At 42.7% G+C, this 15,028-nt stretch overlaps 1 protein-coding gene across 3 annotated transcripts; it reads right to left on the bottom strand.

The window, feature by feature from the left end:
• Positions 1–4,533: 4,533 nt before the first annotated feature.
• Positions 4,534–14,208, bottom strand: ythdf3 (YTH N6-methyladenosine RNA binding protein F3). 3 transcript variants are annotated; one of them, XM_080489577.1, is made up of 5 exons: positions 14,003–14,208; positions 13,157–13,181; positions 12,832–12,911; positions 9,703–11,427; positions 4,534–5,675 (listed from the first exon to the last, which is right to left on the bottom strand). In XM_080489577.1, exons 1-5 carry the CDS (start codon positions 14,003–14,005, stop codon positions 5,652–5,654), a joined length of 1,857 nt encoding a protein of 618 aa, XP_080345703.1. In that variant the 5' UTR covers positions 14,006–14,208; the 3' UTR covers positions 4,534–5,651. The 3 variants fall into 3 exon arrangements, with proteins under 3 accessions (XP_080345703.1, XP_080345704.1, XP_080345702.1); XM_080489578.1 differs by having other exon boundaries at positions 13,821–14,043; XM_080489576.1 differs by having other exon boundaries at positions 13,598–14,041.
• Between the last annotated feature and the right edge of the window lie 820 nt (positions 14,209–15,028).

The raw sequence follows: 15,028 nt of genomic DNA on the forward strand, positions 1-15,028 counted from the left end.
TCTATCTCAAACCATTGCAGTGCCTCTTTATTCTAAACTCATTTAGACATGTCATTACTGTCCAGCCCATCTTGTGTTTACACACTAAAATATATGTGTCAGAAAACTGTTCATAACTGTTGGATTCACAATTCCTTTGTTTGTCAGCGCCCTTTATAGATTATAAAGAAATGGATGTGTCAAATAGCCTGTGCCTAGTGGTTTTTAAAATGACTATATGTCTAATAATAGCATGTTCTTATCTGCTTAGAAATGTTTTTAAATTCAATGTAGAAATATGTCACTATTTTTTATTTTTAAAAGTGTAGCTACCTAGTAGAAGATGTCTCATCCACTTGGGAAAAGTGCTATTCATTGTACATGCAATGCAGGATTTAAGTTTCCACATCACGCACAGGTGCAAGCCTCCTATAGACCTCTTTCACGGACTTCCTGACTTCTTAGGGAGGAAAAAGTACAAGTGAAACTAATTTTGTTACCCGTGGTTGAGCTCTATGGTTCAGTAAGCTATGTGACACTGAGCCAGCATGCACAATACCAGAGCAATGGAACTAGTTCACCTAAAATGGAATCCAATCGTTTTTAATGCTATCAGTTCTCTCTGTGCTCTCCTTTTCTAGGTCAAGACAAAAAGTGTCCTTTCAAAGGGTCTATTGAATCACAAAAGATTTCTCTGGTGTCAAACTGTGAATATACCAAGAGAAGTAACATATGTCAACACATTTGTGGATGAGGGGCACAAATCCTGCGAGCTGAGCTTTGTGGAAGTAGCAGCATGGATAAATCTGTTCCCGTCTAAAGGATGGTGCCTCCCTGTGGGTGAGGGAGATAATAACACCACCACCGAAAGGCACTGCATGTAACTTCTCGTTGAACCTACCTTCACTCTCGTCTTTAAGTAAAGACACAGTCATAAAAAGACATGAAATGCAATATTGGATAAAACAGATCAGAGCTATTTGAATCAAAATGTAATTTCTGATAATTTGCCCTGTTCAAAACCTGCATTAACAGAATTACAAAAATGATCGAGGCAGTTATTAGATTGCGAATCACTCATTTTCTCTTTCATTGTATGCAGAACAATAAAGTCTTTCTCAGCTGAGATCCACATCATATCATTGTGTCCCGCAAAATGCCCAGCTTCTACTCTTAGTTCACAGATAATGATATCACCATGGCAACAGAGACACCTTGGGAAAGGCCAGGAAGAATACTTTGACATTACTGTCAGTCATGACCAAACTTTTTTCAAATGGGAAATAAAACTGCTGATTATTTCACTTTCTGAGTAAAACCTTGAAACTTCAATATACACCTGAATATAGGCCTCGTCCATCCGTTCTGTTGCATTCATCATTGTTGATGCGTTGATGTTAACCCACCTTTTACCAGCAGCACAAACACATGCATGAAGAACGATTTCCTCTGATCAACCGCATGTCAGATAAGATAGTCGTCAATAGGACTAATGCTCTGCCAGGACTTACTGAGTGACGTGCCATGGCCCACAGTGTGAAAACCTTCAAAACATTGAGAAAGTGCCAACCCTGAGACTCGCCCTAACCTTGCCTTGAGCCATGTGTTGATGAGTCTTCAGTGTGACTGAGACTTCAAAGGCATTTCAGCTCGCGAAGCAGAAGATGCTCCTTCGCTCTCTCTTCTTCACTCAACAGATTCCCGCCCCAGAAGGACATTTCGATGGTCTGGGGGAGAAAAAAAAACTTTGCTTGACACTTTCTTGGAACAGCTTTGGCCGCTGTGGATTGAGGCAAATTAACTGCATGGTGACATTAAAGTCATTAAGCAGTAACTTTGATTCCAAAGTGGCAAGAGCAACATGACAAGCTATTGAATGAAAGGCGGTGTAGGCCTGCAGTGCTTGTATTTTCTTGTTTAATTCTAATCATTTAAAGGCAGTTGCAGCATGCACTACTTCAAACTACAAAAAAAAAAAGGGCTGCGTGTTATTTCTTTGCTGCACTTTCCATCGGTTCATTGAATGAGGTGAATTCAACATCACATCAGAGGTCTCTAATTAAATCAGTGTTTTGCATATTCGAGAATTTGTACATCTCAGCACCATTGCACACAAGTAGTAATTGTGAGGACAATGTGAGGGGACTAAACAGCGAGTTTCCTCCTCAGTTTGTCTGTTGTGCTAACAGACAAATGGAGGCAGAAAGAGTGTGGTCTTTTACAAAGGCTGCCTGCGAAAACCCGATGGACGCACAAATTAACACACAGAGGAGAGAAGTTGCGATCCAAAGCCTCCAATGTTATAATTACAGCTCTTTCTTCCTCCTTGACAAATATAAAGGGGGATTTTTCTCACTTCCCGCTCACATCCTCTTTTTCCCCTCTCCTCTCCACCTCTCACTGCACAGCTTGGTGTGCTGGCATTAATTGCTCCAAAAAGCTGTGGAAGCACAACAAGTGCTTCTCATCCTGGTATAATTGTGTCTGTAGGAGTTGGAGGGCTTGAGAAGAAAGAGGGCTTTGCTGCTTACAGGAAAGGCTTTGTAGTAGTTCTCAGGATTGGAGTGGAGCGTTTTAAAGAACATGGTGTGATGGCGCACTCTGGTGGGCAGAACGAGGAGCGAGTTCTACCTGGATGGCAACGTGTGCAGATTATGATCATTCATTTCATCTTCCACATCACTTTGTCATATTCAGAGTAGAAGCAGGGTCTTTACCGGTCACCAGTCCATCAGAGGAAAACACAGTGAAACAGACAGTCACACTCACTTAGGCATGAAGGAAACCTGAGTACCTGTACATGCAAAATCCACACAGAAAGGTTTAATGAGATCTGAACCAGGGACATTCTCACTGTGAGGCTACAACTCCACCATCCTGCAGCCCAAGATCATCTTGAACCAGTTACATTTGCATAATTTGTGCTCTTTTCAAAACAGTGTTTGGATTAAAGAAATGTCCCTGGAATTATTTTCAGTTCTCAGTTTCAAGCTCATTATGCATCTCATTATAGCTGAATAACAAAACATGGTGCTTTTTTTTTGGAAACACTGCAAAGCTCATACTAGAAAGGATTTTTGACAACAGTTTCCATTAAATGCAAAGATGCATTATGTTTCTTCTTTTACAGCCGTAACATATTTTAGCATCTGTCTATCTTGATGCAATATTTTAACAATACTGTTAAATGTTATCCTCAATTTATGAGGGCTTTTATTTCCATGCATGATAGACGCTATGATTTCACTTTCAAAATTATATTTCTAGTGTATTTTTCTACTTGAATTGAAATAAAACATTGATGACCTTCTACCACTGCAGATCATAAACTGTGACGTCCTCTGTTCATCCCACAGACGTAAATTCAAGGTCAGATTTGTTGCAGCCATGAGAATAATGAGAATGTCCCTCAATTTCGACACCATTTTTACACGGCATCATCAGCATGTCGTCTTCGCCCTGTGCAGAAACCGTGCATAAATGTTCCCTTTTGTCCCCTGGCCTCATTCACATCCACCTTCATGTTTGTGTTGCTGAGAGTGAAGTCCCTCACATCAGATTGGCTTTTTTATAGAGATTTACAGTCAGTGTCTCAGAAAGAATTGGGCAATTCACTCAAGTTCAAATACACATATGCTTATAACACTCAATTGCAAGCCCTGTATAGATAAATAAATGGTGAATGTAAATATAGTAATGTAACAAAGAATCAAAAAGTTAAATATTACACATGATCCCCTTAATGCATGTAATTCATATCAATTAATCTCAGTTGAGTTGTGAGTAGAGCGAACTTTAACTGATTAATGTACAAATAGTTTTCAATTTATCGCAGTTGTGGTCGTCTCAGTCGAAGCTTTGACAGTATCTGTCTGAGGTCTCACATTACGTCGCGTTTCTTAACCTTCATTTTGTGACATGTTAATAGGGGGAACTCATATTACTGTTAAATTATAGTTAAATTATAGTTAAGTAAGTATTTTAGGTGTTTAATCAGATTTTGTGAAATAATTCTTAAATTGAAGTTGTCCAGTACCGATTGTGTAGTAAGCGCACGTTGTCCACGACTCCGCTGGTCAAGCAGGCCTTCTTCCCATGACGCGGCTGGCGATCCAGTCCCTGTTTCTGCCTCGTTGAAATGCCCTTGAGCAAGACACTAAACCCCCATTTGGCTTCCAGTCGAACGTGGGCCTCTTGCTCTGTGATCATAGGTGTTTGTTTACGTGTGAAAAGCCTTTTGAGACAGAGAGCCATCTATATAGCTAAAGTACATTGACTCCACACAAACTGTAGGAGAGCATGTGTGTCAGTGTGTCATGTGCTCTTACATTCGGCAATAGTTTCTAACCATCTTGAGGCAGGTGCATTTACTGATGCTGTTCCCTCTTATTTGTTGTACATCTTTTTTATTCGAAATTATGATTAGACGTGCCCTTTTGGCACCAGTGTACTTCACTCTGCTTGTCATTAATGAACTCAAATGGCATGAAATGGGAATTTGTGCTCCTCTGTTATGCATAAATTGAAGAGGGAGGCTTCTGCGGCACACAACTTCATCTCATCAGTGGCTGATTTAATGTGGAAGATTTAACACAGAGAAATCACACATAATAAGGTCAAACTTTGTGGAGACACATTTTTAGGTAAACAAGTAAAAACACCACAGCATCGTTTGCGCTAAACATGAGTAATTTTATTTTAGCTAGTGAGTTACTTAGAAGAGAAAACTGTCACATCCTTGCAGTTGATGTCTTGCCTTTTTACGAGAATCTCTGTCAAGTCGAGTAGGTGGGGGTGGTGGTGGTGGTGGTGGTGTGGTGGGGGGGAGGGGGGGCAGAGATGCTCCAAAAATGCAAAGAGTTGTGGAGGACAGACAGTCTGATTGAGCCTGAGGTACGGGAGAGTACATCAACATCAGAGCAGCAGGTTTCTCCTCAGACAAATGCACTTCAGAATGACAGAATCACAAGAGAGAAAAGAAACAAAAACAAAACAAAGATGTGCACTGGCTGGCGCTCGCCAGCCTGCTGCATAATTATATAATCGTTTGGTACACAGAAACAGATGCCGAAAGGAAGGGAACAGGTAAAGGGAGGATACATCTGATGATTGGCATTATTGTGGCTGTTTCCCAGTTATTTCAACCGACCTGTCAATCACTCACAGCTGAGCATTCGACGGCTGAATACAGATTCACATATGAGATTAATTTATACACACCTTGTCATTCTTTTCAGGGCCTGATGTAGTACACTGATATCCCAAACATTTGAGGCGTTACAAAAATTACAAATAAGCTCAGTGAAATCTTTCGACTACTCTGGTTAGTCAGTTAGTCGCTCACAAACAAAATTAAAGAAGAACAACGTTAAGAGTTATTGGTAGAGGCTGTTTAGAGGGACTGAAAGTGCTTTAAAGACAGTTTTTTTTTTTTTTCTTTCCAAAGTGGAGAATGCTCTTTTTCTCTCGTGAGACAGGAACACAAAGCCTGATGCACCAGTCAACGGATACAGATGAGTCCATCTATTGCCATGTTCAAGTGTTCAGATACATTGTCGTCTTCAGCGGGAGAGACCGTGAGAGAGCCATTTTCCTCCTTGTGGTTAGGCAAATTTTTATTTAAGGTCCTACATCATTAGTGTTGCAGTTCTAGCAGAGAGCTTGCTTGAAGGTTACTGTTTATTTCTACTGCGCTCCTAGCAAGAGAAACAAAAACAAAAAGAGATCGTCAGTGAATGGTGACAGCAGAGGAGCAACGAGGCAGAAAAACAAGCATAAATAGCAGCTGAAAGTGCATCATCAGACGTGCTCTCCCACTTCTCATTCAGGGGATAATTGTATATTAAAGCGGAACACATTCAATGGCATCAACAGATGAAGGCGCACTGCTCTGTACGGTGGAGTTGGGTTTACACTCAAGGGCACAGCAAGGAAATCGAGAGTCACCGGCGAAATGTGACATGTGTGGCCATTTAAATCCTACATTTGTATTTAAAGATTCCTGATTACACGGTTGTGATTATAATGCAGTCCGGAAGGCAATCAACATTGGGTTTAGTTCTTAGAAGAGATTTAATTGGTTCCTTTATTGATTTCCATCTTGGTTTATACGAGTCAGCAAACCTCAAGATGACATTTCTATGCACATGAATATGTATTCTTTAAGTCTAACGCGGGAAAAGTTAAATTACAGCACAGACTTTGGTAATAAAAGTGGCATCTGATAAATGGAGACAGGGGGCACAATTACAGCCTCTGAGAACACTTCTACTGCACTGAAACTACTTAATTTAAAGATCTGATAAGCATAAGACTCAATTTCATCTGTGCTATTTGTCAAGGGATTGGGAACTTCATAAAAGTACTGAAAGAATAAAGGCAGCAAACAGTAAAATTTATTGCTCGATGTTAACCAAGGAAAAATAAAAATTGAATCTGATTATTCAGAAAATGAAAAAAAGTTTAAAACCTAAACTGTTTTATCTACATTCTGTCATCTTTCATTTTGAATGCAGCTTCATCCATTATCGAAACTCTCGCTGCAGTTTGACTTTCTCTTTATTGCACCATTGGTTTTTGAACCTAGATTAAATACTGAAAGGTTAGAGAACAAAAGTCTAGAAGTATAGAAGTGGGATGGATGATTAGTGCCATAAAAAAAAAATCATGTCACCTAAAAAAATTGCTATCATTTCATACTGTCTGACTAATTTGTGTTAAAATAAAGACTTGATATCTTAAAAGATATGATTGCTTGAATAAGATTGTGTTCTCTATGGCTAAAACAGGTGAAACAGCAAGCGAGAGGGTATCTGGTGGAAGACGAGCACACTAAATGAGTTTAAAAGAACCGAGGTATGCACTGACCAAATACACAGCTATGTTTATACGAGGATGAAACCACAGTCAGTTTGTATTAGAAACACTGTTTAGTCATAGATACAAGCAGGACAGGCACAGCAGGAGTAATTAAAACGACTGAATGTTTCAGTTACTTCCTTTTCTCTTTTACAGAAATGCCCCTGGACCCGTTTATTCTGATTTGTGGATTGAATTTTATCAGACCCTTTTAACCGGGGAACAGAAATGGGGGCTTTCGTGCATTTTCATCAAATCTGAACCGTCCATTTTGAAAGGCAACCGAGCATTAAGTAAATGAAGTTTCCTCAGTATTGAGGGCAGTTTGCCATGGGTTAACAGAAGTCTTCCTACAACTTAGACACCTGACTGACAATTCTGCGAGAATGAGGTTATATCACTTAAAATGAAATACAACCTTAAATGCAAGTCAGAATTGAAATAATCAAGTAATTTTATTGCTAATCAAATCAACCCCCCCCCCCCCCCCAACAAAGTCCCCAGTCTGAAATGGTAATTATGTCTTTCATGTAATAAAAATCTTGATTATTATCATTCAACTGCTGCCAGTACAGCAAAATTACATTTATTCTAACAGACTGAGCTTCAGTATATTTCCAGAGGAAAGAAGGAAGTACCTATTATGTATTAATGGCCCAATTAGTTATGCTACTAAAATCCTGTAATAAGATTTAGTTCAAAAGTTATCTCTTAAAAAGAAAAAAGAAAAAAAAACATTTTAGAAGGGTGTTCTTGTGCAGGTAGCTGTGCTGGTTTCACACCTCTCAAAGCTCAAAGTTCAGGAAGGACAGGCCAAACAATAGACAACAATTAACCTTGCCACGCGAAGGAGGGCAAGGCCTCAGCAGAGCCGCTCCTGTCATGTAGGAGGTCAGGGCTACAAAAGCAGCGCAGCGCAACGGCCGCACGGCCCAGGGTGAAACTGGCGTTCTACTGACAGGTTGTTTTCAGATGCCTGAAAACATTGACTTGAAATATTTATGAGAAGGTAACCCCGCGCATATTAACAAGGTCAGCAGTGAGGAGTCAATACGGCATCAATGGAGCACCGGCAGAGGGGGAGTGGGAGTAAAGGAGGGAGTGGGTCATCAGGGCGCTCTCGACGCAATTAGATTAGCATACTGGTGAATCTAAGAAGGGATGCAGCAGAATGATCTCAGCGGTACCATGTTGTTTGCTTTTCAACTGCTGTCTTTCCACAGCAGTCGCATCCCCGTTTTCACGACTTACTCTAAACATTTGCGGTACGACACTGTTGTTATTGCAACACAGTCTAGTTTCCTCTCTTGGAAAGGCTTGCACTTAGCATGCTTTTTGTAAACGTGCCTTTTAAATTGAAATTTGCTGCGAAAATGTTTTTAGAAAAATCAACACTTTGGAATACCTAACCCAAACCGTGCCAACTGTGGCGAGGCAGCCAGTTTGTAGGCCGCCGGCTTATGTTGTTAAAGGCTAATAAAGCATGAGGAGCCTGTTTGGAGCACAGAGGCTCGGCGTTCAAAGGGAGATCAGAGCGTACATCTGCCTTTATCTGAGAGAAGGAATGCCAGGAATGTGGACTATTTCTGGAAACCTCTATGTGTCGAACTCCACTCGTGCAGATCATCACAATCCAAGCGGCGCAAGATGGCTGATGAAAAATCAAGTTTACTGAGCCCGCTCATGAATAATGGTGGAACGTCAATCTGCTGACAGGCCTCGGAGTACTTCCATTTACTGCACGCTGTGCATGCAGTTACAAGATGTTACAACCTCGGAGTAGGTGGAATAAGATCAGCTGATTACAGTCCGGCAATAGCCTGCAGCAGTGACTCAGTGAAAGTTAGCCTCCCATGGAAATAAAGACTAACTTAATGACGCTTTTTCACTACTTCCTACTCTGCCTTACTCGACTTGACTCTACTTGCTTTTGAGACTTTTCCACTACGTGTTCGTCCCCGCTACCAGGATCTTTCGTGGTACCTCCTCGACCGAGGTTCCAAGCGAGCGAAGGCAAGTAGACAATGTGACGTCGGCAGACCGCAGGTCGTTGATTGTGTGGCACCTGACGACACAGATGAGTCAGAGGGCGGCTCATTCACCCCGCAACTTTTTTTTAAACCCAAACACAACAGAAACGCGCACAAACAAGCGATAGAGGCGCAAAAATCAACCCCGTGGCGTAGCGACGACGTGCAGGCGTGTTTTGTCTTGTGGCCGACCAGAGGATTCAGCAGGAGCTTGACGGAGCGACCTGCTACGAGAATTCGTGAGGTCTCCGAGCTGCGGATACCACCGGTGTTTCAGATTATCTGCTTTCCCTGGTAACTGGCTTCCTCGAGTGTCCCCTCTTCACAGCAGATGTTAAAAATCTGACCAAACACAGTAGTTGTTCTAGTGAACGCTGTTTAACCGCATTTCCAAGTATCATAATGTTCGTCTTATTTTAACATCAGCTGCGACTAACGACTTGTGGCAGAAGTCACCAGTTAACAAGGGCACCAGTGAAACCGTAACAGTGAAGCACAATCGTAACAACCCACATTTTTTTACATTACTAAATATAAAAAAATATATACTATTTATTTTTGAACTTATTATTTGAGCTGATATCTAATGCACGTTTGCGCCGCATCATATGGGGGGTGACTACTTGTGCACGATGGGGAAAAGCACCGATGACTCTGCCCACGCTGTGGTGGTACTATATTGTAATGGGGAAAACAACAAGTTGAGTAGAGGCAAGGCAAGTTGAGTCGAGTAGGGCTGAGTAAGTACTAGTTGAAAAGCACCTTACGTGAAATCCCCCATGCATACAAACAAGGCATTTGCAGAGAACAAGGCTCTAATGTGTATTTATCTCACCTTTCTCAGAGACTCCTCCTCTTCCTGACGTTTCTCATAGTGTGCAAAGTCATCAAAGATTGAGGTGGTATGCTTGTAAGTGGCGATAACTTTAAGCACTTGTTTGGCCTTCTCCAGAGGCACTTCCTGAGTGTCCCTGGAGTTAGTCACTGGCTTGTTGTCATTGTTCTCCAGTCTGATGTGACGCAGCTGGTTGTTGGGCACGTCTTTGATGTAAACCCACTTCACCTCAAACTTGCCCTTCCACTTGTCCTGAGACCAGACACCTGCATAGGCATTGTAGTCCACTGGTGAGCGCATCTCGGCGACACCGCAGAAGTGCCCGCTGCCATTGACACTGAACAACAGGTACAGGGGCCCCTTGTTGCCCATAGAGCGATAGGCGCCGTCCAGGCGCTTGTTGCCATGTTCTGTACTGCACCAGATAGAATACTTGATTGAGCGGTGAATGTCATCTTCTGAGTAGCTCTTGATAATGAAAACGCGTCCATTTTTCAAGTTCCAGTCAAAGTCTTTGGGGTTGTAGTTGTTGAGGGCACGAAGTTTCTCCAGCACTGGGTGCACTTCTCCAGAACAAGGAGAGGCACTCATTGGGAGTCCACCCCCTAGACCAAAGCCCTCACCCCGGTTCCTAGGAGCCACCCAACGGGTGGGGGGTGGACCAGGCTGATGGGGTTGTTGCTGATGAAGGTGCTGCGGGGGGCCATGTTGGGAGGTAAGGTGCAGGTGTGGTGGGCCAGGGGCAAGAGCATGGGGATGTTGGGGTGACTGGAGAGACTGGAGTTGGAACGGCTGGTGTTGGTGTTGGTGTTGGTGTTGGTGTTGGGGCTGGTGTTGGTGTTGGTGTTGGTGTTGGTGTTGGTGTTGGTGTTGGTGTTGGTGTTGAGGCTGAGGGGGTAAAGGGTTCTGCAGCAAGGGTTGAGGCTGAGCCAGGAGAGGCTGCTGCATCAGGGTCTGGTGAGGCATCATAGTCTGAGCTATTTGGGGCTTGTTCAGAGAGCTCTTATCGTCCCAAGTACCAATGTTCATATTGTGCTTTATGGGGGGTGGGGGAATGGCGATGCCTCCCCCGATCCCAATATTGGCTTTAGGCTTGACCTTGGGCTGTGGCTTAGCTGGCTTCTTGGCAATGGCTGCCCAGGAAGCAGGTTTGGGTGCTGACGAGCTGACAGACGGAGGGAGGTTATTGGTCGCCATGCTGCTCATTCCTGCGGTGCCTCCTAAGGGTGAGCCGACCGTTTTGGTGACAGCTGCCACCATATCTGTACCCAGCTTTAGCCCCGCCATACCTTGCTCAATGCTATTTAGCACTGGCACCTTGCTGAGCTGAGTGTCACTTCCAAAACCCCCCTGTCCATCCGTAATGGCCCGACCCAATGAGCTGGGAGCATACCCGTAGCTGTTACTATAGACCGAGCTCTGCGTGGACTGACCCTGAGAGACACTGGTACCCCAGGTGGAAAAGTCTGCATTGCCAGGGAAAAAGTTAAAGCCATGCTGGCCCAGGAAGGGAGGTGTGTTTCCCAGAGCACCTGGCTGGCTGAAAACTCCGTCAGGGATGAAGTGCGGCTCGCCATTGCTCATCTGTCCATAAGTTGTAAGGTAGGGCATTGGGGGGTCTCCTGCTGTGGACCATGGAGCCTCTCCCAGAGAGTAGGGGAAACCAATAGATGGAGCATAGTAGCTGGGCATGTAGGGGTCAGACATTGGTGGATAGCTGTTACTCTGTGGGGCACAGAAAGACAAACATATGACGTGTTAAAACATTACTACAAAAAAACAAACAAATAGACAAGCAATGTAAACTAAACAAATTGCTTGGTTATTGTTGCCTTTACTTGCTCTTTTATATGCTATTTTACTGTTGGCATTCTCTGTGGACGGCAGAGGAAGAATTTCATTGTGCAAGGAAACGTGTTTTCTGATGTACATGTAGCAATAAACTTGAATTAACACTAATAGATTGAATGTGTGACATACATAAGTATCCTCTTAAATTGGACACTGGCTTTAGGACCAGAAATATCCGCCTTTTCACATCATTCCCCACAAAGATATCTGCTGGCTTTCATTTCTTTAATTAACTCTTTAGTGCATCATCTGGCACTCATTCTTTGGTGTTGTATCAACAGCAGCTCCATCTGTATTGTAAGACTCTACAACATCGACACCTCCCTAACTTACTACAGTGCCAAGATGGCAGCTTTTGAGTGTGTAATATGTACATTTGATTCAACTGTGTGATTATTTTAGGCTGAATAAACATGGTATTCACAGTGCACTGCTTTTTGGCTTACGAGGCAGAGTAAATACCCGTCTGCAAGTATACCTGTGCAAACACAAAACTTGCAACATGGCAGGTGTGTTCAGTTTTGAACGCGTATCTCGTCTTTTGGCCTTTAGGTTTAGATAGCAGTCAAAACAGTCTTACATAACTGATGCGGGTCACAATTTTAGTTTTGTCTAGATGTAGAAGTGACAGGAGTAATCCTATAGATCAGGGCTGTCAAACATGAGCCTGTGGGCCAAAACCGGCCTGCAATCCGCCCTGCCAAACTACTAGAGAAATTGTAAAGATGCTAAATAAAATACAGATTATTTTAAACAACATTCTTAAGAGTAGATGACACACCACTGAGAACCAACCTGATATAACGAGGATGATGACATGAAAGCTCGCTGCCTCAAAGCCATGTTGTTAGAGTGAGTTTGTAAAAGCATGCCACAATGTAACAGGAGAGGGTTTTTGGGGAGCATTTCACTTTATTTTCCATCAGGAGACATCATTAAATTGGCTTCAGGTTGAGATTGTAGACATTTCCAGTAGTAATTGTTTGGTTTTGGAAAAACATAGATATTTTCATTAGTTATACTATGTGCCACAACAAAGAAAAACTTGAAAGTTTAAATGTAAATGTTAATATGGCACTATTTTAACCAGTCTGGCCCTCTCAAGATGAAATTGGGCAGTGTGTGGCCCCTGAGTGTGTTTGACACCCCTGACATAGATTATACTTTGATACACTGTAGGATGTTGTAAGAAACACATAAGTTATTCCTAAAAATGGTGTACAGGCTTATTTTATGTATGTTTTCAGTGTACATTCATTTTCTGTTCACACATGTTACCTGATTTGTCTGGCCGCTTAGGTAAGGCTCAAAATCATCATCATTCACACCATCCTTTTGATGCATTGATCCGTTTTGCACTGAGAATAGAGAGAGGGGTTATTAATGGATCACATGAGGGGATACAAACTGATTGCATGTTGTTTGGAGTGTATGTGGTGGGTGAAATCACAAACGAGCTGCAACATGAAGGCACTGTGAGTAAATACCTCGATAGCATGGATGCTAATTTCAAGTAAAAAAATAAATAAATAAAAAAATAAAAAAAGAAGAAGAAGCCTGCAATACCAAACAGCGATGACTTCACCGCAGTTGAAGACCTTACCTTTATTTCCTTGTCCTTTAGGTCTCTGGAATAATGGGCAGGGGGGAGAAAGAGAGGAGACTGTTATCAGATCACGACAGGGAAGGAGAAAGACACAGACACAGAGTAGGCTGTAGATCCCAACGCGATGGCTGTGACAGTCGACTGTAGGAGCCGCCAGGCCGGATGTTAACGTTTAGACCGGTTCCTCGGTGTTATTGACCGGATATGTCAACCGCTCTGACATCCAGTAAAGGCTGCCGCATTGGAAACCGGCTCCAGCTAGAGTTGGTTGGTAGTACGGCCGGCCTACATGACGGCTAACACTCCAGCTATCACATATCAAACACTTTGGAGCCTGTTTGATCCCGGCGTGGCCAAAACACGCGAACCACACTCTTCGTGGGGGCAAAGTTTCCTGTCGCCACGCGGCGCGGCTCGGTTCGGCTCGGTAACACGAACCTGATCGACTGTGGTCGCAGACATCCTCCAGGAACCGAAACGGATCGCTGTTTGTGAGACTGTCCACGGCCCCCCCCCTCCCCTTCTCTCTCTCTCCCTCTCTCTCTCTCTCTCTCTCTCTCCCCCTCTCGCTCTCACTCTCTCTCTCTCACTCTCAGCACTTCAGTGCTTTCCTGGCTCGTTTCTGTCCAATCACACCGTTAACGTTTACAAGGCTACGTACTCCTTGCCGTGCTCGGACCCGAACACGAACCCGCCGGTCGGATCTTCTCACTAATAAAACAGCGACTTGGCTTCGTGTCTGCGCACAAGGCGTCAACCTCAACGCGTCCGATCCGCGACCACAGATGTTGTTTGGTCAGTCACTCTGAAAGTGACTTGTGTCTTTACAGGAATATCCCTCACCATATTCCACAATGGCGGATAGGCTTCTCTTCTTCTTCTTCTTTTTTTTTTTTTTTTTTTTTTTTTTTTACTCCCGCTTCCGTTCTGTTCTGCTGCTCCGTGACCTTCCGCCTGTGACGCTCTGAGTCATGTTACGAAGTGACACTTCACATGACACTCGCACAAGCACGCAGCAACTTCCACCCTGCTCGGATCCCGTACCGCACACAGGACACATTGAACACAATAACGTCCTCCTCTCCTCTCCCCCTCTTGGCTCAGCCAGCCGCACAACGCGTACAAAGGACAAAACTTACATCTGAAGGAACAAAGTGCGATTACACCCTTTGTGTATACGGAAAACATTATTATTATTATTATTATTATTATTATTATTATTATTATTATTATTATTATTATTATCATGACACATGGCAAAAAAAAAAAAAGGTGCATGGATGTCCCAAAATATTGGCACAAATAATGAAGGATGTTGGAAAATCTAGCTCCTGGGAATCAAACAACAAATGCACAAGATGGCTCCATAGATTTTGAAGATGCTTTCACTACTCGAGTATTTTGTCTTTGCATTTTTCATGAATGCCAATAGCATTGCTTGTTATCTGGCTACTAGAAAATAAAATCTATATGACATAACTGATAACAGGAAAATACATGGCACTTCAAAATAAAGTTACACAATGCTTTATGAAAACAAAAAGCATAGATAGATAGATAGATAGATAGATAGATAGATAGATAGATAGATAGATAGATAGATAGATAGATAGATAGATAGATAGATAGATAGATAGATAGATAAAACACCAACACATAGCATTTCTACAAATATAGCTTCAATACATTTCATTCAGCAGGCATTTACAATACAGATTTATTTGTTATATGTATTTAGATTCATGCAAAAAATTATCTATAACAGGCATAATCAACTCAGGGCCTGTGGGCCACATGTGGCATCTGATACTGTCCATAAATGGTGATCTCAGGAACAAAGCCAATTGGCCATGTTTGAATCTAATGTCA

This window comes from Lipophrys pholis (genome assembly GCF_963383615.2).
Source record: "Lipophrys pholis genome assembly, chromosome: 20".
Lineage (NCBI taxonomy): Eukaryota > Metazoa > Chordata > Actinopteri > Blenniiformes > Blenniidae > Lipophrys > Lipophrys pholis.

Coding starts and splice junctions, on each gene's coding strand:
- ythdf3 (XM_080489576.1), bottom strand. CDS start 13,621: ATGTCTGCGACCACAGTCGATCAG. Junction 13,182..13,597: donor CTGCGACCACAGTCGATCAG/GTTCGTGTTACC, acceptor CCATTATTCCAG/AGACCTAAAGGACAAGGAAA. Junction 12,912..13,156: donor TAAAGGACAAGGAAATAAAG/GTAAGGTCTTCA, acceptor CTCTATTCTCAG/TGCAAAACGGATCAATGCAT.